The following is a 24,515-nucleotide window of genomic DNA, read 5'->3' on the forward strand; positions in this document are numbered from 1 at the left end:
TCAATTTACAATAAATACAATAAATGCAAATATACATAGAGATATATTCTGCTAATAGTCCCCCGCAGTCGAAACTGTAGCTGGTCGGATGGAGAGACTGGAACGGAAGCGGGTGAAAAGCTGACGTGGTAATCCCTTTGTGAAGATATCGGCATACTGGTAATCTGCGGGAACGTGGAGCACACGGAGAGAACCCAAACGAACTTTTTCTCGGACAAAGTGAATGTCAATTTCAACATGTTTCGTGCGTTGGTGTTGGCATGGGTTGTGTGTGAGATAAACAGCAAAGATGTTGTCGCAATAAATGATCGTGGCTTGGCGCACCGGAAGGTGTAGCTCGAGAAGCAGGTTGCGAATCCATGCGGTTTCAGCTGTGGTGTTTGCAACCCCTTTGTATTCTGCCTCGGCGCTAGACCGAGAGACTGTGGGTTGTCGTTTAGAGGACCAGGAGACTAGGTTATCTCCAAGGAAGACACAATATCCAGAAGTGGAGCGTCGAGAGTCAGGGCAACCCCCCAGTCGGCATCTGAATATGCGGTCAGTTTGGTAGACTTTGAGGGAGTGATGTGAAGGCCATAATTGGTGGTTCCTTTGAGATATCTAAGAATGTGCTTGAGAAAATTGAAATGTGGTTCACGAGGATCGTGCATGAAGAGGCACACTTGCTGGACCACATATGTTATATCCGGTCGTGTGATAGTGAGGTATTGGAGAGCACCAGCAAGGCTACGGTAAAGGGAGGTGTCGGATATTGGTTTTCCGGTGGTGGCACTGAGTTTGGAGCCTGTGTCGACAGGGGTTGCACTTGGCTTCCAATTGTGCATGTTGGCACGGGTTAAGATGTCGTTGACGTATTGAGCTTGAGAAAGGAATATACCACTATTTTGATATTGAACTTGGATGCCTAGGAAGTGGTGAAGCTGGCCAAGGTCTGACATTGCAAATTCTTTGGATAATAGATCAATGAAGTGCCGAAGAAGAGATGTGCTTGATGCAGTTAAGATGATGTCATCGACATAAAGTAAAAGATATGCCATTTGGTTGCCATGCTTGTAGACAAAAAGAGAACTGTCACTGTTGGTACTTTTAAAGCCGCATGTTTGAATGAATGTTGCAAACCTTTGGTACCAGGCCCTGGGAGCTTGTTTGAGACCATACAGGGATTTGCGTAGGCGGCATACGTGTGATGGGTTTTTGGCATCGACAAACCCGGGTGGTTGAAACATGTATACGGTTTCATTTAAATCCCCATGTAAGAATGCGTTCTTGACATCCAACTGGTGAATAGGCCAAGATCTTGACACAGCAAGGCTGAGAACAGTGCGAATCGTTGTAGGTTTCACTACAGGACAAAAAGTCTCGTCACAATCCACGCCAACTTGTTGGCATTTACCATTAATTACTAAGCGTGCTTTGTATCTTTCAAGTGTCCCATCGGCATGAAATTTGTGCCGAAACAACCACATACATCGTATAACGTGAGCATCATGTGGTCGGGGCACTAGATCCCATGTGTGATTTTCTATTAAGGCCTTATATTCATTGGTCATAGCTGAGTGCCAGTTAGGATCAGATATTGCCATTTTATAGGATTTGGGTAGGGGTGAAATGGTTGGGTCGTTGGAGGTGGTGTGAAGATTAAATGGGGTTTTTGGTTTAGTGATGCCTGCTCAAGAGCGAATGGTCATGGGGTGGGTTTGTGGTGGGGGAGGGGGGTTTGGAGGGTGAGGAGTTGATCTTCTGGAATATGTGATGAGGGGTGGATTATTTGGTAAGGGTGGTGATGGATTCATGTGAGATGTGGGATGTGAGAGGGGTGTTTCAGATGGATGAGAGTTTGTTAGAGTCTCGGGAGTTGGTTCGGGTGTGGGGAAATGTTGAGTTGGAGAAGAGGGTTGGGGAGTTTGAAATAAGAGGGGTGAGGGGTCGGTGTCTAAGAAGGAATAATTTGGTGGCGGGTTTGATATGATAGTGGCATAAGGGAATGTTGTTTCATCAAACGTGACATGACGAGAGAGAATGATTTTACCAGTGGATAAGTCAAAACATCGGTAACCACGGTAGTTGGCTGGGTATCCGAGGAATACACAAGTGGTGGATCGAAGGGAGAGTTTGTGTGGTCGAGTGGCAGAAAGGTTGGGGTAGCACGCACAACCGAAGACCCGTAGATGGTCATATGTGGGGTGTTTGAGGTAGAGTGCGGAAGTTGGAGTGTGGAAGTGAAGTAGTTTAGTGGGTAGGATATTGTGAAGATAAGTGGCTGTGTGGAGTGCATCAACCCAAAATGTAGGTGGGAGGGAAGCATGAGTGAGGAGAGAGAGCATGAGTTCGTTGATGCGACGAATCATGCGTTCGGCTTTCCCGTTTTGTTGGGAGGTGTGTGGACAAGAAAATCGGATATGAAGACCGGTGGCTGTGGCAAATTGATGGAAGTGGTGATTGTCAAATTCTCCTCCTTTGTCACATTGAAGGGTTTTGATGGGTCTGTGGAATTGAGTTTGTATGAATTTGTGGAAGTTTTTGAATTTGTCATAAGTTTCAGATTCAAATTTTAAAGGAAAGACCCATGTATAGTTTGTGTGGTCATCGATAATGAGAAGATAATATTTGTGACCACTTTTGCTTGGCAAGGGAGATGTCCATAAGTCAGCATGGACAAGGTCGAAGGGTGTTAGAGTGGTAGATGTTGAGTCTGTGAATGGGAGACGTTTGTGCTTAGCGAGTTGGCATGAAGAACATACAAAAGAATGATCAAGTTTATTGCAAGGGATAAGTTTATTAGAACTAAGAAAATCCATTACATGATGACCCGGATGTCCGAGTCTATTATGCCAAAACGATGAATTAGAAGAAACAAAAAAAGATAAACTTGGTGCGATAGTAGGGTCGTTGATTGGATAAAGATCCCCCGTGCTATTGTGCCTTGTCAGGAGTTTCCCACTCTTGTAATCCTTCACAGATAAACCATAAGGGTCAAATTCAACGGATACAAAATTATCACGAGTAAATTTTCGTACTGATACGAGGTTTTTAACAATGCCAGGTGTGTAAAGTATGTTTTTAAGATGGATAGGTTTGGAGGGGTAGGGTAAGGTCGAATGACCTGATCCGAGGACTGGCACCCGATTTCCATTTCCAACAAACACAGACTTAACAGATGTCACAGAAGGGGTAGATATTTTACCTGCATCAGCTGTGAGATGAGTGGTGGCACCTGTATCCATGTACCATTGATTGTCGTTGGCCTCCAAGGTCATAGCGTTAAAGGCTGCGCCGAGTTCTGTTGGTTCGAGGGGATTGACAGCGGAGAGATGGGCCTGTTGATTATTATTAGCTTGTTGTGTGTTGCTGGACAAGTGATTAGGTTGGCGATTATGTGGGCGATTCCAAGGTGAAGCCCACCTTGGGATAGTTGGGTAAGGACATGGTGGTGGTGAAGTCCACCAAGGAGAAGAGGCCCAAAACGGTATTGCAAGAGAGTTGGCCCATGGAGATCGAGGTGGGTTATTGTGAGGTCCACGTCGATTAAAAGTCGAAGCAGGTCGATTGTTGAAATTGGGAGTTCCAGGTCCACGTGAAGAAGAGCGCCGCTGAGATTGTCGGCGATTTGGGGTAGGATTGTCACGCCGATTTGGAAAATTAGGAGCGGGATTTGGAGTCGCATGGGTGGCGGCAGCAGCGACATCAGCTGGAGAGAGGGAATCGCGAGCGTGCTGACGTTGATGTTCAAGCTGGAGCATAGAACAGGCTGTGTCCCAGGGAGGTAATGTTTGGTTTATGTACGCACCAACCGGGTCGTATTCTGTGGGAAGGCCTCGCACAAGCTGAAGAACAAGTTGTTTGTCATTCACCGGACAATCAACATCGTTGAGTTGGTCAGAGAGTTCTTTGAGGCGTTGACAGTAGTCTTCGAGGGAAGGCATGGCTCGAAGTGTCAAGTTGTTGAATTCGTGTTCAAGAGCAGCAGCCCTAGAACCTTTATTATTAAGAAAAATGTTCTGGATTCTGGTCCAGGCTTCATGAGCAGTCGATTCTGGTTCAAGAACGCGGGTAAGAAGATCATCAGAAAGCGTCCCGTAGATCCATTGTAAAACAATGGCGTCGATTTCAGACCAGGTCTCGTAGTTTTGATCTGTTTTGGCCGGGGGCTTGGTTCCATCAATATGGGAAAGAACCTTATATCCACGAGCATGGAGTTTGAAGAGCTTAACCCAAGATGAGTATGTAACCTTCTTCCCATCAAGGATTCTGACCTTGTTTTGAATGTTTGTAACAGTGTAAACTGGATGAATGGATTTAGGGTCAGATTTGTCTCCCATGGAGAGGGCTGGTGATTTTCAGGGAAGAATGGAGGTGAGGGGCAGTGATTATACAGCCGTGGCTGTTGCAGAGGGTTTAGAGATGGTGATGAGAACCAAGCTCTGATACCATGTAATTCTCTGAATTCTGTCTCTCCTATTGATATGAGGAGACCTCTATATATACAGAGGGTCCAAGAGTGATTACAGGGATTTACATAGAGCTAAACTAGGAAACAACTAATCATTATCAATTTACAATAAATGCAAATATATATATAGAGATATATTCTGCTAATAGACACATCAGCTGTCTGTACTATCAGAGGAGATGTTGACTCGTTACCACTATTGGATTGCATTTGACTCGATCCTATTCTAACTATTCCAGTATTATTGATGGACATGAATCCGTATATTACTTTGGTATAGTAGAGAAAATATAACAATTCTACATTAGGGAATTAAAATAAAAGTGTATATATGCATACAGGATATAAGTGAGAACCCTGCATTGTGGCCTTGTGGGAGGCCTGATGGTATTGGTTGGCGTTTCTCATCATTGGAGGTGTCATAGGAACAAAGGATCATGATGCAGCTTCATTTGCAGCTGGAGCTTGATTGAATCCTGTCGAAAAGAATGGAAATTGATGTAAAATTGGAAATTAATATAACCGGTAGAATTCAATGTATATGCAAATAGCAACGCCATCCAAATTACAAAGCAACTTTCATTTCTTCCAATAAGAACATTTATCAATTTTCACTACTATACTTTGAAAAATCTACCCAATTAAGATCAACAAAACTACAAGCTATAGTTGGGTAGATTTTTCTAAGTACGATGCCATTATAAGATTAAAATTGAAAGTATTATGTTGTCATAGAAAGAAATGAAAGTAGGATGCAATAATACACAAATAAATGAAAGTACATTGCTATTTTTTGCATTTAGCCTTAACTTTATTGTTAGCTTAATTCATTTACATACCAGCAAGTGAATTACTCCCCCCCATGCAACTTCTTCTTACATTGTCTTTTTTGTTATGTTTCCCATATTTTTGCAATACAAGTGGATGTTAAGTTTTCATATACAGTAGCATGTCAAAAGCATTATATAAAACATGCAACTTTTTCCCCATCTTATCTGGAACTTCCAGGAAAAAAAAATAGGGTTCCATGCAAAAGGAAGAAACGTACTTTCATCGATTTGTTTATCACAAGATCCTATTCTTATTTCTTCCTATTACACCATCGTAATTTGAATAATGAACCAAATTATACCAATGTTATCAAATACAAAACAATTCTCAGTGCTATAAAAGGGCAGAAAGAGATCAAAAATACGATGATATAAATTAGTATATTTTCAAAGTATAATGTCTTGATAAAAAAAACATGGAATTGTAATTGGAAGAAACGAGAGCACGATGCTAAAATACAAAAATAAATTAAAGTACCATAATATTTCTTGCATTTAACCGTAATGGTAAGCTAAACTACAATGTTCTTTTAGTGAATAGTTGATGGAAGTGCGGCTATATACAAATAAAGCAGAAAATGCCTAATAATAACTTTAAGAATAAACAAGATCTTTGATGCGCTCAGACCCTAAACACTAAAGCTAGCCTGGTTGAGAGAACAAACAAGATCATGTAAAAAATATATGGCATATAGTTAGCTATCACAATAAAAAATTTACAGATTCAATTGGCCGAGGGCTAAATGCAAGAAATACCAATGTACTTTCATTTTTATTTGTGTATTATAGTATTCTACTTTCATTATTTCTATCACAACACTGTATTTTCAATCTTTTTCTTATTCGAGCATGTACAAGTTGTGGAATATCTAAGCATGCATTTGCAAAGAAAGACGGTGGTGTATAACCTACAAAATTGACAATATGTAGGATACATTAAACACATGCTCTCGTTATTTATTTTTCTTTAAGGACGTAATTTACTATGCCAACATAAAGGTTAACATTCAGCATTCCAGTTATTTTGATTAGCTCTCAAATCCTTTTTTTCCTTGTATCATTTAACCTTTCAGTCAAAATTTAAAGCATATCCATATAAAGACATATGGAAGCTTAAAAAGGAACTTCTGCAGACGTCCAACCTACCAGAGTTAGCCAGCGGGTGACTTTGACCCAACGTTTAAGGGGACAGTCAGAGTTAGCTACAAATGTAACTCGTTCTTTCCTTTTAAGGAAACGAATATATATGTATACGTAAAATTTGTGAATAAGATCAGCTTATTAAACCAAAAGAATGTGTCATGTGATCAACTCTGTTGTGTGATAGGCTGTATTTTCTGGCAGAGGAGATAAATATGTATAAGCAAAATACATCCAATCCAATATTGGAAAACTTTTGAACATGAACGTTTTGAAGATCCTACTCTTTGAGACAAAAAAATGATAAAACAAAAAGTACCACCATTGTCATTAAAAACTATATAGAAACATACCTAACACAATACATATTAGAAATGAGTTTGTGACTGTTAGTTTTCGGGATATAGAAGTACCTTAGGCCTAGGGGCCATCCTCCAGTATGCCAGACTTCCTTTGAGAGAGAGCTCTGAAATGCACTTGCTCGTCTACCGAAAAGAAATAGATAAAAGATTTCAGAATGATTGCACAAAATCAAAACGTGAAATATGTATCACTAAAAACACTACCATTTACTTATTATCAGCTTTAAGTAAAAAGGAATAAAGAAGAATAACAATTTACCTTTATATTGGGCACCTTCTACATACATATAATCATATTTGAAAGGTGAAGGCCAAAAAATTCGACGTTTGCTTAGGATGTATTCTCCTGTTGTTGACTGAAATGGAGTGAGATCTCCACCAATGATATGATTCCATGACTTGTAATAATTTAAAGCATCTTCTTCTTCTCCATCATCATACACAAAACTCACCCCACACTCCTTCATAACTGCATTACCAATATCATATGACCTCTTCCTCAATGTAATAGTAATATGGTCACCACATTCCATCTCATTCATCCCAAACATCCAATGGCTTAAAAACGTCAAACAGTTTCTACAGAGAAATACCATTTCAAGGTAGTGTTGGTATATCCAGGTGCGGTTCTTTGTTATATTACTAATTATGATCACTGGCAAAAAAACCAACACATCCTCTACATCCAGAGATGGAGATGTCAACACATAGGAGAAATTCAATCCTGTGAGGTTGTTAGGAGATGATGGAATGGTAAATGATATTGATGGCCCCATGTTTCTATCTGTAATCCAATTTGGCATCTCTTGGCCTCCATAAATTGTGCTGAATATTCCAAATTCATAATACATCTGCCAAATACAACCAAATTCATTAATTGCTACATTAATAATATATAAATATTCACACAATGACAGATAATTATCAAAATCAAACCTGGATTTCAGTTTTTTTCTTTTTTATAAAGAGTGTCCCAGCTACCACACGCCTTTCGTTAAGGAAGTCTGCCCTAGTCCAGCCCAAACTACATAATACCTTTTCCTCAACACCTGCCATTGGTTGGATTTTCACCATGCCTTGAACCTCATACGATGAAGGTGCTGGCATATCCCAGTTTATTGAGAGCAGCTTAAGTGGGGACATTTCAGGATCAAATACAACTTTTTTCAGCATAGTCTTACTAGAATAGAGGCTCAAATGTGTGAGTGTATGTGGAGGATGCTCGACTGACGTCAACATATTACACTCTGTCATAATAAGTCTCTCAAGCCTAGGAAGGTTTCTCACACAATCGGGAAGGGAAACTATAGGATTTTCTTCTAGATTTAATTTCTTTAACATGGATAAGCAACTAAAGTCCACGGAAAAGGATTCGGTGGACAAATTATTGTTGGCAAGTGACAAGCTTACTAAAGATGTTGGTAAATAGAGTGTAAAGAACTTTGAATAACTTGGTATAGCCTCCACAATGGTAGATTGAACGGCAGATGAACACGTTATTGTGTCTATGTCTACATTCCCGATTCGAGATTCACCGAGATTACAACCCTCCAGCAATAGTGTTTCAACCTTTTTTAACATGTCTATGATTCTTGGAAGTTTTTGAAGCTTGCTGCAGTAGCTTAGATCAACGAAAACAAGTTCAAGACATTGCTCAATTGATTCACAAACATCAAGCAAACCAATGCAACCTCTAAGTATTAACGTCTCAAGTACAGGGAGGTGATCAAAGCCACCAAGACTACGAAGTTGTTCACAGAAACTTAAATTAAGAATCTTCAATGATCCAAGCAACCTTTTGTCTTTTGAGAATGATCCAATCCATTGCTGAAATTGAGAAAAGTTAGAATAGTAGTGAATTTATCAACTTGACCTAGAAGAGTAATAAATGGGAATAAGTTACCTTTAGTCTCTTAGGAAGTCGTTGTGGATACCAATAATAAATGCCAAATGATTCAATATTGCTATATGACATGTCAAGAGCAACCAAAATTTCCATCGGTAAGTCTGAAGGTATAGACTTCAAAGAGAACCCATGCATACACAACCATCTTAATTCTTCTGGAAATTTGTTGTAAGAGCCGGTGATTTGCACATAATTGAGTTGTAGCAGCATTAGCCTATCCATCTTACTCAATGCATCTGTTTTCAACTCAACTGATCCATGCAACTTCTCTTTCTCAAGCATTCTCATGTCAAGGGTAAGGCCTAGAACATTTTCCGTACCCTAAAAAGAAAGGAGATGCAAAAATAATTATAAAATGTCATAAACATATATATATATATATATAGAAATTCAAAATACATGGCCTCTTACCTTCTTTTGTTTCAACACACTAAATGACTCGTGACCCCATAACCGACTTCTTAACCATGGATTGTAAATAGATTCTTCACGTACCACAAATCTTCCCATCTCTTGAACCAACTGATGCATCGCCAATTCTTTATTCCATCTGATACTAAGAAGGCATTTGTCAATGAGATTCGTGATCCCAGTTCTTGTTTCTAAAGAACACGCCTCTAATATTTTTACAGTAACATCTATATCCACTCCAACAAAAAAACAAGAAATATGCTTAAACAAGTCCTTATCATTTTCTGATGGTAAAGAGTCAAAGCTCATTTTCAAGACATTATTTATAGGAGACTTATTTTCTTTCTTTAGCCTGTCTATGCACCCCTCCCAATAAGTTACATCTCGATTATATAGAGACCTACCCAAAACTTTAAGAGCCATTGGATGTCCTTCACAATACTTCACTAACTTTTTTGACACCTCTTCATAACCTTCCTTGGGGTCGTTGCACATGAATGCATGAAAACAAAGAAGCTTTTGTGATTCGGTCTCTAATAAGTGGGTAAGAAAATGCTTTGTGTGTGTTAGTTTACCGTTCAATTTGAACAATTCACAACTTCCTGTCAACCACGCATCTGTCGTTGTTATTATGACTTTACTTCCTGGATGCAAACCTTTGTTTCCAAGTAATGCATCCAACTGGTTGAGACTACCAATATCATCAAGAACTAGAAACACCTTTTTACGAGCTAATGCACTCTCTATCTTTGATATATATATATATATGGATACATCATGGAGTTGAACTGAACTTGGTTTTGATATGTCGTCATAGAGTTGTTTTTGTACATCAATCATCCCATTATACTTTCCATCACATCTCCTACTAATATCTTCAACGAAGCTGCTTGTGTCAAATTCATGAGAATGTAATGCATAGACATATTTGGCTAAAGACGTCTTTCCGATACCACCGATACCCAAAATAGTTAGTACATCTGTCGTATGTGAGGATGCATCTTTCAACCACGAAGTGACGAATTTAATGGAATTGTCCATCCCGATAAGTTGTGGCAGTGGAAACCTTGAGGATATGCGTAATCTACGGAAGATGTCGTTAACAATTTCATCAATAAGCTCCACCTCTAGCCTGACATTTGATTTAGTAAGAACCACAAAACACAATCCAAAAACTAACATGCCATATTGGAGATCTAACTTTCCCAAATATCCAAATCAAAATTATATCATCTAAATCTAATTTTTTATTAAGTTAATTACATCATATCTATCATCATTTATGAACTTCTAACCATATAACCATCTAATGTGCAAGGTCATGATTTTATCTATAAGAAGACCAAGACACCAATGTTTTACAAGATTTCATTAATGAGCCACCAAGTTACATTGTGTTTCAAGAAAAGCATCAAACTTAAATATATCAATGTGATTCCGTGTGAATCTAAACAAATTGCCAGTGAATAGATATTAGTTAACCTTTACTACCAACAAGTATGAGCATTTATTTATCAAAATAACATATCATATGATTTGAAAGTAGAATGATATAAGAAATTGAAAAAAAATTACGACCATTAAAATTTGGTTTATTAATTAAAAGCATATTAAAATCATTAAAATAGGTTATCTAGATGAATTTATTTATGATAATTGATAAATAATAAATGCATAAGAAATGTGTTAAAATTAGCAAAATGGTTAACCTGCCTATATGAATTAACTTATGTAATCACATAATTGCAAAGATCAGAATCAACTTCAAGCATTTCTTTAGGATTTATCCAAATTTAAATACATCAAAAATTTAACTATTTGATGATGATGAAGAAATGTATTGAAATGCATAAGGAAAAGATGCTATTGAATTTCATGCGCTAATTTATCAATATATAAGGAGTAAGAAAATATGGGTTAGAAAGTGGTTACCTGCCATTTGCATCCTTCCCTTTTAAATCAGCAACTCCTGTAAGTGCCTTATTCCATCTGTCCATCTTTTGAGCCCATTGACATTTTTTATTTTCATCTGTCTCTGCATTCATCTTCTGTCTATGCTTATCCATTGCATCTCCAAAGCTACTTTGTTGCTTCCTGACATGGGTGGGCTCCACATGATAGAAGATAGGTATAACAATCTGGTAGGATGTAATACGTTGCTCAAGGATCATAACCAATTCATCAAGGCACCATGTGGAGGAAGCATAGTTCCTGGACAACACGATAACAGAAGCTTTGGATGATTTAATCGCACTCTCCAATTCTGGTTTCAGATCTTCCCCTGTTTCAATCTCTTCATCATCCAAGAATGTAGTGATATTGGCATGCATGAGAGCATTATAAAGGTGATTAGTGAAACTGTGACGAGTGTCAACACCTCTGAAACTTAAAAATACGTCATATCCACGACCATGAGTTGATGAAGAAGATGAAGATCCTTCTGAAATTTCATGGAGCTCAACCATTATGAGGAGCCTTCACCCTTCCCAATAACCTCTGAAACTCAGTTTCCTCCAGACATCATAAGAAGCTAAGTACTACGGTTTGAAGCTTTTGGATCCCACGCTTTCCTTACTTGTGCCTCAATATCAAGGTCCCATACATAATGTCTATAAAGTCTACATAAAATCAAAAGTATTAATACCTTATGCAACTTACTTCTCATCAAACAGTTTAAACCCCTAAAATAACACCTTATAGTCTTCAAAATAAAAACTGAAGTGTTTCATAATCAATACAGATGCACCTCGAATATGCTTTTGAAACAACCAGCACATATATGGCTAAGTGGATTACTATTCTTACAGTAATACCTTATGCAACTTAAGTCCCATCAAACAATTTAAACCTCAACAATAGAACCTTACATTTTTAAAACAAAAAACCGAAGTGATTAAAACCAAAAAAGATAAGTTTGACATGATTGTTTAAAGAGCCTCAAATTAGCAAGAAAAAGTTTTTCAAATATGAAACTATTTATCACTAGATCTAGTATGAAATATCAGCATTAGTGAGCTTTTTTTAAATAATATATTTTTAAAATTAACAAGCCACAAAATTCTAAGCTTTCGATTTCAAACGAGAAAATGTCCAAAATAATTGCATCTGAAAGCAGTGGTGGATCCAAAAAGATATTTATTCAGACAGACCGAAACTTAATGGCTCACTCAAAAATAGATAAGGTCTAAAAAGCTTCCAAGCAAAACCTTTCCATTGCACCTCACCAAATGTCCAAATCCAGTGATGTCTGCCTTCATTTTGGATAAATTTCTCATTTTTAGTAATAAAAATTCAACTTTTTATATTATCACATCAGTGGTGTCATACTAATCAATAAAATACATAGATCAGCCCCTGTCTAAGACAACTAAATTAAGGACTAGAACAATGAGTGTTCAGCTACGCCGTGGTTCCCCTTGTGGTATTCCAATCAGTTGCTTATGGATGGAAGAAAAGAAGCATAAGCTTTGCTGAAGAACATGGTAGGTGTTAAATTGACAAAGAATTTGACTGTGACTTCACTGATTTAGGATCTGGCACTGCTCTAGCAAAATCCTAATTTTGGAATGTAACACCCAAAAGTACTTCACGAAAACTGACATGGCTTACAATCTAGCTTCAACAGTTCAGAAAGCTTGCACAATGGGAACATCACCAGGCAATTTAGGGTTATTGCAAGATGAGTATGAGACATAAAATGTGATTTCATAGTTACCTGCCTACAGGACGAGAAACATATCTGAAGCGGCGAGGATACAGGATGAACCAAGGACGACTAGAAAGGAAGACGACTGAAAATTACAGAGCGAACGGCGTTAAGTCTTCAGGCAAACGGCCAGTTAACGAGGAAGAGACAAATAATTTTCCAGGAAATTGCTGTGGAATTTTTTTTCAGCTTGAGAGGATTCACGTTTTCTCTTATTACAGTATCCTTTTGATTTCCAGGAAATTGCTGTGGAATTTATTCCCTCAAAAAGTGACAAATAATTTTCCAGCTGGAATTTATTCCTTCCAAAAGTGACAAATTATACGTAGTCTGGGGACTGACATTTTAACTTGTGATATGTGTCATATGAAATTTGAAAAAAAGATATACGCCCTGCATAATTGCTAATTGTGCTTTCATTAAAGTGACAAATAATTTTGGTCAACTATCACAACTGTGGCAGACAAAACCAAATTTTGATAATTGTGTTTTCATTAAAGTTGCAAATACAATAAGTGGTAGGGTGTTTGGTGCGGCTCCATATATAAAATAAATATGTATTAATGCATGTGGTGATTTTATTAACATGAGAAAGAACTATATATAGTTATATAGTTGAAGAATAGATCATCCAAAAATCACAAACACAACCTAAGTAGCATCACAGAACAAATATCACCATTTCAGCTGTTTGTATTTTTCTCATTTATCCAAACTCTGTAGCACTGCAAAATATAGTGGATTGTTTCTCGGATTTCTCCGTCTGTGGTTTTTTCCCGATTTGGGTTTCCACGTAAATCTTTGTGTCTCTTTTATTTATTGTCGTTAATTTACCTGGTGTATGATTAGTGTTTGATATATTAATTCCATTGTGCGTCGAACTAATATTATTCTAAATTTATTCGGATTCATGGAGTGGGTTACACATTCGTTTACTACATTGTCTAATTACGTTTTTGATTTCCAGGAAATTGCCTGACTATGGTTTTTAGTCCCTTAGTTTTTAGTTTAGAAAATTATATATTTTTTTGTCTAGTTTTGAGAACTCTTATTATAGTATCATTTTGATTTCCAGGTGTATCGTCCCGAATTTCAAAACAAAATTTTCATTTAAAATTAAAAGCATTTGTTCCAATTATAACTTCAAAGATCTAAATAAAACCATTTGATTCAAAGCATTAATGAAAGTATAGACATAAGAGTTATTATATGCGGAAATCTCTAATGAATGTGATGCAACTAAGTCGCGGCCTTCCTTTAGTATAAGAAAACCGAAACATTTTAAACATCAAACCGTAAGCATAAAGCTTAGTGAGTTCCCCAAGATACCACATACCATACATAAAAATAAATAATGTGTGAATGTTATGGTCCTCTCATAGTCTTATAGTCACCCGCCGCTACAGTCCTCCTGCAGTCTTAGTTGCTATGGTCCTCCCATAGTCTTCTGTATGGTTGTCATGGATCTCCCATGGTCTTTCTACCATGGTCCCCGCATAGTCTTCCATACAAGTGTCTTGGTCCTCCTATGGTCTTTCAAACAAGTGTCATGGTCCTTCCATGGTCATTCATACAAGAGTCATAAAGATAATCTAGCATCATGCATAGTATAGTGACAAGACTTACCTCAATTACTCAATAGAAGTTCAACAGTTACCTCATCAATAGAATATCTAACCCAAGCTACCTAATGACAAACCGAGACCAATCCTTAGCCAAATACTCGAGTCTATGAAAATTTGACCAAAAGTCAAACTAGTCAAAAAGTCAATGGTCAACCACTACGTCGTGGCCAACCGTTGACCGCACTGTGGCAGCCATACAACAAAATAGGTGCGTGAACTCTCATCTACTGTGTCGTGGTCAACGACCCACCACGCTGTTGTGTCTCGTCTTAATAGCTTTTGTCATAAAGGACTTAATTCTTTAAGTCCAGAGCCAAAAATCTCATATATAATTCTTATAAGTGATTTAATGGATAAAGTTCCAACTTTATCCATTTCCCATGGTTCAAACAACCAAGATTTAGACTTTAAGTCTCAAAGGGACCAAAATACATCTTTCTCAACTTAATTCATTAAGTGCATGTCTCCAACCCTCAAATCTTAATCAACATGATGTTTAAATCAACTTTATCCATTGTAATACCTCAAATATTCAAGATCTAAACTTTAATACACCAAAATAACATAAAAGACCAATATAACTTGCATGGCTTAAAAGGAAGGCAAAAGATCATAACTTTCCTAGTCCATAAGGTCCAAGAAGCATTCCAAACTTATCAAAAGGTGTTAGAGTCTACTGAACTCCAAGATCAACCATAAAATGGACCAAAAGTGCCAAAAAAAACCCCGAAATTGCAAGATCTAAAGAGCAAGATATGAACTTTATACTTACAATAGTCTAGAAATGGAGTGACTTCGTTCGATCCAAACTTGAATCGACATTCCTTGCAACCAAATAAACTTTCTTGGTCTTAAAGCTTCATCAAATCACCACAAAAAGTGTAACGTCCCCAAAATCCATGGAAAAAAATTCATTTTTAAAACATTAATCCATAAAACAATTTATTCTCAAATCAATCAAGGTGAAAATAGTATTTAAACAATAGAGTAAAACTCATAAATAGCCACTTGTAACATCCGGTTTGGAGAAGCTTCCTATTTTGAGAATTATGGGTATTAATGGATCAAGTGATGGCCCTAGACTTCAAAGGGTTTGGGTTTTGGACCTAATTGGGTGTGGATTATATAGGATGTGTGAGCCAAGGTTTCGTTTTGTGCTTTGAAGTCTAAGGGTATAATGGTAAAGGTGATGCTTCAGACCTTTTATTGAATTAAGGTTTCATGTTCGGATGGTTTTAATTCGAAGGAGATTAGATGAGATTGGAGGGTTTCTCATTGCCTTTTTGATCATAGAAAGAACTCCTAAAACGGAGTTGGGACGAAGAAGTTATGACCATTGGAAGTTAGGAAGAAAATGGATCTAGGCCAGTACGCTGGGCATACATAGCATGTACGTTGGGCGTACTACATGAATTGGTCGCAGTCATCCTTTGAGTATGCCGAGCAAACATATGGTACATCAGGCGTACTCATGTGAAACTCAAAACCTAATATTTGGGTCTTGGACCTTATTTAAAGACCTTAACTTATTAAAAACCCTTCTTACCTTCATCCTCTACCCTCCCTAACCCTAAATTCGAAAACCTAGCCCCATTTAAGAGATTCTTGAGCCTTTAAGTGATTTTGGTGTGTTTGTGGTGCATTTTGAAGAAGAGGAACTCATTGGAGGAGTGTTTGTTAGCATGGAGCTTGAAGATCTAGAACTCTCTTCAGTTTTGCAAACTTCTTGAGGTATAAAGCTTCAAACTTGATGGTTCTTTTATATAGATCTAGTTTTGGGTTATGATTTGTCATATTTTGGGCCCATGGTCTTGGTTCTTGTAAGTAAAAGCTACTATAGGGCTTAAGGATGTCTTTTCTTGTTAGGTATAAGGTTCATGCAACATAAAAATCGAATATTGAAGGGTAAAACTCTTCCATGCATGAGATGATGGCCTTTTAGTCAAGTTGTGAATGTAGGGCTTTGGTTTGGGCACCATTAAGCCATGCAAAACCATAAAGTCAGGAACTTTATGACCTAAGACGTCCCTTAAAATCAGATCAGGAAGTTAGACATTTTGGCGTAAGGCATTAAAATCTAAAAGGAAGTTTTGGGCTTCAGCGTCATACGCCAGGCATACTGGGGTGGTACGTCGGGCGTACTCATCAGGATATGGTTATGGGCCCTTTTTAGGTCTTGGTTCATTCGGGTTTTGGTCCATGATTTGTTGGTTTAGATATGGGAAAGGTAAAATGGTCTTTTACCCCTTGGCATGATAGAATATGAATTTGACCTTTTATTGTGGGTTATTACCCTAATTATTGGTTAGGGTGATTTTGGATATGTTCAGTGTGAGGAGCCTGGTTGTTGCAGCGCGTGTATGATTCTGTGATCTCTAGATTGAGGTCAGTCACCTCACTGTACCCATGGGTCGAAGGCACCGGTGTCGACCCAATATGATATATTATGTAGGATGTTCGCAGTCTTGTTGACTCTTGCATTTATGATTGGGTTGAAATAAACCCTAGGGCTGGGCCCCAGAGCTGGGCTCATGATTGTATTTTAGGTTGAAATAAACCCTAGGGATGGGACTTAGAGCTGGGATCATGATTATTGTTGGGTTGAAAGAAACCCTAGGGTTGGGCCCCAGAGTTGGGCTCAATATTGTATGGTGGGTTGGAATATACCCCAAGACTATGCCCAATGATATTGTATTGGGGAACTCGCTAAGCTTTGTGCTTACAGTTTTATGGTTATGGTTTCAGGTACTTCCAATTCAAAAGGGAAGGGCCTGACATGACTGCACAGTATCCCCCGGAGTTTTATTCTGCATGGTTGTTTATGATCTTTACTCTGATGTTTTGATAATATTTCCATTTTGATTGGTTTTGGAACAACTCGTTTGTATGGTTTATAGTTTTAAAAATGAAAAATTTACCATGGATTTTTGGGAGGAAGTTAAGGGATTAGGGTTATCTAGGGTTTCCTTGGGCTCTACCTAAAGAGGGGGTAACGAAATCTATAGTGTCTCTAGGGTTTCCTTGGGCTCTAAGGGTGCCTTGGATGCCTTAGGGAGGAAGTTAAGGGATTAGGTTATCTTGGAGATACATGTCTTATCCAATACCTTCCTAACACCTATATAAACCCTCCATTGGGTTAAATTTCATCTAAGCCTTCCTTCTAAGTGCCTTGGACGAAATTTTGTCCCCTTCCTCTCTCTCTTTCTCTCTCTCTCTCTCTCTATAGTTTTCCTTGATTGCTAGGGTTTGTTTGTTAGCCATTAGAGGTGCGACACTTATGGCGCTTGCTACCAAAGGTTTTTCAAGCAAGGATTCAAGATTGTTTACAATAACCATCTTAAAGGTATGTATCATAACCCTTATCATGTGATTTTCAATTCTTCTATAGAGATCTAGGGTTTTCCTTTTGATGTTCAATTAGAGAAAACATAGATTTAAGCAAATTAGGGTTCCATGCACACATAGGATTGTTTGTCATGTACAAAACCCATAAGTGGTATCAGAGCTTGGTTTGTTGTTTTCTATTGAATATGATGCAATGGGTTGAACTTGACAAATTAGGGTTTATAGCGATTAAACCCTTTGGACCTATGATTTTCGCAAATTAAGGTTTCCTAACCCTAGTTTTTGAAAATTAGATGAGGGTTTTAACCCTTTCCTTTGGCCTTCAAAAATTCGAAATTTAGGGTTTCCTAACCCTAGGTATTTTCGAAAAAATACGGAAAGGATTGAAATCCTTGCCTTCCTCACCAAGGTCTGCCAATTTTTGGAAATTAGGGTTTTGGTGAGATTTCTTATTTTGGCAATTATCTTCTTATTTGATTAACTAATTGCAATATTTGTTTGATCCCTTCCATATTTCCGAAAATTGCTAGATATGATAGGGATTTCTTATTTTTGGTAATTATCTTCTTACTTGTTTAACTAGATAATTACAAGATTTGATGGATCCCTCCCATATTTTAAAAAATAATTAGGAAAGTGGATTAGGTTAAATTATTTTGACTAATTTAATGGATAACCCTAAAATTGATTTAATAAATTAATTAAATGTTTAATTAATAAATAATTATTAAATTATTTGGGTTAATTTTAAATTTAAATCTAAATTGTTTTAATTTTTTTAAATTTAATAATTAAACCAAGCATTTTGAAATGTTTAAAATACACCTTATACTATATGTAAAATTAAATGTTTAATATTTACTATATGTATAAGACAAGTGCGTCGAACCGCTAGTACGCCTCATTCACGAAGCCGATCTATAAGGGGGGTATAAGGAAACTGCCTATAAAATGGTAGTTGAATAGGTGTCCACTCTCACCCACCGCTTCCTTGATTGATGGAGGTCGTTAGCCGAACGGGTTTGATAGGACAAATAATTCTCATTAATAAGTATAATGTGATACAAAGTAAATAAACTATTTTTAAAATCCCACTCTTAGTTACTTTAGGAAAAATGTGAATTTTATGCTAATCCATGAAATTGCACATTGCACCTTATTGGGCGCTAGTGGAGTGTGTGTGGTTAACCGGCACACTAATATGGACTAATATTGTTGGCAATGGGTGTCTCGTAAGTTATCATTGATTAATGGAGCGTGTGTGGCTAACCGAAACATTAATTAGATGATAAATGACATCGAGAGTACCAAACTAATTTGCATGGTTATTCACATCTCGTTTGTGATCCTCGGCATCCCAGTCACAAAGTGAGAGCATAATCGAGATTAAACATGCCATTGAATAGTTCAATGAATCTCATAGATATAGGAGTTTCATGAGATTGAATTGGTAAATGCTTTACCTACCTAACATAGATTCGAATTTGATTACGGCATCCCTCTTCAAAGTTCGAATCGAAAATATGGATCCTAGCCTTAATTTAAATTTATGGGTTAATAATTAAGGACTAAAATCAACTAACTTAAATTCTCTTTTCTCCTAGATGTCAAGTTCAGACAACAATGGCCTTCCTTGTTCTTCTGGAAATGTTTTTCCTCTATCTGAAGATGATCTTCCACATGTTGATCAAGGTGAAAGAATATTCCCTTCTTCAAGCAATGGTGGAACTAGAGCTCATGCTTCTTCAACTCTTCCTCCTCCTCCTCCTCCAGTGACTCTCCTAATTCATGTTTCCTTCAAGCTGAAAAATACGAAGTTATTCAAGCCATGTTGGAAAGTAAACATCAAGATGGAAAATCCGTGTTTGCGCATATGTTCTAAAAATGAAATCGTACATTGATAGATTGGGGATGTTGGGTGTCGCTTTCCCAAGGGAGATAGCCATTAACTTGGTTCTACTTTAGCTTCATGAGTCGTATAGTCAGTTCATTAAAGACTACTATATGAGGGATCACGACATGACCCTAATTGATCTAACACATATGTTAATTGTTGTTGAAGAAGAAATGCTTAAGAGCACAAATGGAAAGGGATTGGCCAAGGTCAAACCATTTGACCATATGGTAAAGAGAAAGGCTAGTTCTGAGATAGTTCCATGTGTTGTTCTTGAAAGGTCCATATGTTTCTATTGCCAATTGAAGGGGCATTGGATGCGAAGCTGCCCAGACTACCTGAAAGATCTTAAGGTGCGTTTTGTTGGCAGGAAAGAAATGGAATTCGAGGGAAAAGGATTCCAATTCCCTCGAATTCATGTGTTTGGTTGGACTTATTGGAGGGAAAAGGATTCCTAAATGAAATAAACTTTTCACCATATGGAGGGAAGTGAATTCCTTCCAAAGTTGGATGGAAAACATTCCTTCTCATCAAGGAAAGTGGCAAATTACAAAAATATCCCTTGTACTTATCAGAAAACCCACCACCGCCACCACCGCTACCACTGCCATCACCACCACCACCGTTGCCACCCCACCGACCACCACCACCACCATTGCTTCCACAACCACTACCACCACCATCGTTACCACCACCGTCGCCACTGTCACCGACCACCACTACCACCGCCATGACTACCACCACCGTCGTCGCCGCCACAGACCACCACCACCCACCACCACCGTCATAATTTCCTCCACCACCAACAATACCAATGCCATCACCAACTACCATCGCCGCTACCATCACCACCACTAATAACACTACCACCACCACTACCAACGCTGCTACCATTACCGCTACCACCACTGCCACCAGCCGCCACTACCACCAGCAGCACCATCACCGCCGTCTTTGTCGCCACCAGCTGACACTACCACCATCACCACCACTTCCGCCACCATAATCAATGCCACCACCAACATCACCACCATTGTCGGAGTAACCATCATTGCCACCCATCACTGTCGTTGCCACCACCACAACTGCCCCCACAACCACTGCCACCACCGCCAAAATTTTATTGTTTTAATAATTTTCATAATGTATTTTTACATATACGTTATAAAACAAGGTAAAATTAAGAAAAACAGGCAAAGAGGGTAATTATGTCGTTTTACATGAATTCCAATTTCATTTCATGCGAACCAAACGGATTCTGGTATTAATTCCAATTCCATTTCCTGCCAACCAAACAACATATGGAATTGGATATAAATTCCTGATAGATTCCTTTTTCAATTCCAATTCAAATTCCTTCAGCAACATTCTGCAAACCAAACAACACCTTACAGATAGTGAAGTCACGATGCGTGACTCTACTTCAGGTACATCCACTATCTAACTCCATTATTAAGTTCCTATTCATAGATTCTTAAAACATAATGTGAAAGTCACATTTTGATGTTTACAGGATCTAAGGAAAAGAATGAAGCTTAAGAAAAGTAAGTTGAATCTGATCGTGAAAGATGGATTTTGGTTGCATGGTTCGATGATCAGATTTTGGAAGCTATTGTTTGGGAGTTATGATAGATTGCTTAGGAAATGTCTACAAACATTGTTTTTATATTTTTGCATTGTAAGGACAAATTTTCCGCTTATTATAAATAAAGTGAATTTTTTATTTATCTAGTTCATTTATTTTACATTTCCTTACAATGGCATTTATGAAAATTGGTGGTTGCATTTCTATTATTAGCAATGTTAATTGGGATTTGATTCGTACTGTATCGCTTGTGGTATTGCCATAATTAACCAAGTGATAAAGAATTCTCATCACCCAAGTTTCAATTGGATAGAAACTTGGAGTCATATAATTCGAATTGTGTGATGTATGAGAATCTTGATCTTTGGAAGATTATGACTAATTTGTTGATCACATATTTATTTTAGTCAAGTGAAGGACTAATGGATCTAGTACACATTGATGTGGACCATTCAGATCCACTACAAAGGATGATAACTTTATTCGTCATGGTTTATTGATGCTTCAGTAAACGTGGTTGTGTTTATAATATTAAGCATAATTCTGACACTTTGAAAAGATTCAAAGAGTAGCAGAACGCATAAGAGAATCTATTAGGCAGAAAGATAAAGGTTTCTCCAATCAGAAAGGAAAGGAGAGTACTTTAGTATCGTGTTTTGTGATCATCTTAATAATTGTGGAACTATGTCACAAATTGATCCTCTAAGAACATCTTAGTGCAAATGGTTGACTAAGAAGAGGAATCAGATATTGCTGAAATGGTTTAATCAAGAGATGAATCATACTTCGTTTCCAATCAAGATTTAGAGCCATGCTCTAGTTACTTCAAATTGTATCTTCAAGCTTGTTTCGTACTAAGTAGGTTTATAACACCTCGTGAAATGTGGAGTAATAATGTTTTCTTATTGTAGCACATTTGGAATTGGTAGCTGTGATGTTTTGGTTAAAACAAAGGATAAACTAAGACCAATTACATGAAGTGTTGATTCACACTAACTTTTGAATATTTGTTTTACTTCGCCAAGGAATGTACCTTGAAGAAAGAAACTTATATGTCAAGAAGTCAGTAGGAGTCTTATTAATCTTGAAGAATTTCAGGATTCAATCAAGAATAAACCTTTTAGTTATCACTAGCACACAACCTGAGGTTGATAACCTATCGTGTTAGGTTGATGCATTCTTGTTTCTGTGCACCTTCCAGTTGAGTTGGCAATTCTTATGAGTTCTATCATTCTCATTTGACTGCAAAAGGCAGAGCGCGTTGGTAAGTGAAATTACATTGATCAATATGGGTGAACTGCTTAACAACATGGAAGCATCGATAGGCCCTTGTGCTACCAGAAGGCAAGAGATTAAGAACAACTAAAGTTTAATCCATGAAAGGAAAACTAAATTTAATTTTGGTTTTGTTCTCAACCTTATCTTATGATTGAAGATGATAATATTCACATGGATGGGAAAACATACACCATAAAATCTAGGTGGGCAAAGGTTTCACTCTAATTCATGAAAATGTTTATGAGGAAACACTTTCGCTGGTAGATTTTAAAGATTTTATAAATATCATTTTGGTTAGTGGTTGTGTTGATTGCGTTCTCAAATTCGCAATATGATTACAACATCCCTTTTCATAGTTCGAATTGTGAGAAATGACAAAAATGGTTTGACCGTTCAGGACTTATAGCCATGAGTTCTGAAAGGGTTTTGAACACACACACACATATGATATCTAATGAAGGTGTATATGCTTGAGAAGTCTAGTCGAAGACTTATCGAAGCATCACATACCAGAAATCTGAACTTTAGTATGAAAGTCAATAGTGTTGATTTCTAGAAGTCCAACTAATTTATGGGTACATGTCAAAGCTAGTGGGAGTATAATCGTTATGCAGGTGAGAGAATAAGTGTTATGCTAGTAGGAGCATAATTGTTACGCTTAGTGTTGCAAGTTTGTGATAATATTTATAGGAAACAAAGTTTTCCATTTGCAAATTGCAATATTTGGAAATTGTTTCGCTATTATAAGATTTGGGGGAGAGGACATTCATACTTCATTTCAAATTTAAAAGTTTAGATTGAAGGATTTAATAAAACTTAGTCTTGGACATATATGAATATCGTGCTGAAATGGTTTAATATAGGAAATTCGATATATGGAAATATTATAGCAAGAGACTGATTAGATATCATGCCTTTATGTAAGACATTATGTATCGAATCCCATATGCTTTGGATATAGGATTGACTACATATGCTATAATATTCACTTGTTCTGATTTTCAAAATGCCTAGGGAATTGAGAGGGAAAGGGAACTAGAACATGGTATCACCAAAGTTGTTAAACAACTTTCAAGGACAATCTGAGGTTCATTAAAGATTGGTTACTTGTGGACAGTTGGAAGTATAGTGATATTTGGACGGACCATGTTGACATAATTCTGAGTAGAGGTGATTCTTATTTAGAATTGATTCTTATTCAGAATTGATAGTCATATGGGAATATGGAAATGTTTCCATAGTGGGAGTTGGTTGTTGAAATCTACATGTGGGTTAGGAACTTTAATGTAAGGAAGATGTTCAAGGCGTTTATCTTGAATTTGAGACTTCCTTACCATGAAATTGTTTTTAAGTAACAAAGTTTTAATGGAACATTTTGTAATATCGTTGGAAAATTCTCTGTGACTTTGAAGCCTTGATTTCATGAAAGGATATTGCATGTAAGGTTGAACACTAAAACTTTTAGTAGTAACAAGAAATTGAAATTGTGAAATAAGCATCATTGGAATAGTGTCCAATCAATCCATTTGCAAAGGAATGACCATAAAGAAACATAGTGTGTATGTTTATAATGTGGCATGAATGATGTTTAATTCACGTGTTTAGTTGATTACTCAAAACATTATACAATGAATAAAGTCTAATTAATATGGTGATTAAATAATAAGAGTTTTATTTATACTCAATAGTTTTGATACCATAGTTAGTTAGGGTATTATTGTGTTTCACTTTGCATGTTTTACTTCCCGAATAATTGGATTATTAAAACATCCACAGTTGCTCATACTTTTGGAAGTAAGTAGCGAATTAAGATTTTCATGAATTGAATTGTAGATTATCTAAGGGTTTAGACATAGCAATAGTTTTGCTGCAATGTTCATGAGTACTTGGAAATGGGGATTTTAAGTATTGGATAAACTCATGCTCAGAGAATTAGTTCATGGATTTTATCATGAGTAATTTTGAGACGATAATATCATATAT

General features: G+C 37.2%; 2 protein-coding genes across 3 annotated transcripts; both read right to left on the bottom strand.

Annotated features, from left to right (window-relative positions):
• Positions 1–2,913: 2,913 nt before the first annotated feature.
• Positions 2,914–4,319, bottom strand: LOC145126931 (uncharacterized). Its single transcript, XM_079062203.1, has 2 exons — positions 3,104–4,319; positions 2,914–2,951 (listed from the first exon to the last, which is right to left on the bottom strand). The coding sequence occupies exons 1-2, from the start codon at positions 4,317–4,319 to the stop codon at positions 2,914–2,916; spliced, it is 1,254 nt and encodes a 417-aa protein (XP_078918329.1).
• Positions 4,320–4,545: 226 nt separating this feature from the next.
• Positions 4,546–13,046, bottom strand: LOC145164261 (disease resistance protein RUN1-like). Of its 2 annotated transcripts, XM_079082984.1 has the most exons (8): positions 12,815–13,046; positions 11,032–11,717; positions 9,100–10,231; positions 8,686–9,009; positions 7,719–8,609; positions 7,042–7,633; positions 6,834–6,905; positions 4,546–4,926 (listed from the first exon to the last, which is right to left on the bottom strand). In XM_079082984.1, the coding sequence occupies exons 2-7, from the start codon at positions 11,562–11,564 to the stop codon at positions 6,841–6,843; spliced, it is 3,537 nt and encodes a 1,178-aa protein (XP_078939110.1). In that variant the 5' UTR covers positions 11,565–11,717; positions 12,815–13,046; the 3' UTR covers positions 4,546–4,926; positions 6,834–6,840. The 2 variants fall into 2 exon arrangements, with proteins under 2 accessions (XP_078939110.1, XP_078939115.1); XM_079082989.1 differs by lacking the exon at positions 12,815–13,046 and having other exon boundaries at positions 9,100–10,226; positions 11,032–11,159.
• Positions 13,047–24,515: the final 11,469 nt, after the last annotated feature.

This window comes from Lactuca virosa, chromosome 1, assembly GCF_052849685.1.
Source record: "Lactuca virosa cultivar CGN04683 chromosome 1, Lactuca_virosa_CGN04683_v6, whole genome shotgun sequence".
Taxonomy (NCBI): domain Eukaryota; kingdom Viridiplantae; phylum Streptophyta; class Magnoliopsida; order Asterales; family Asteraceae; genus Lactuca; species Lactuca virosa.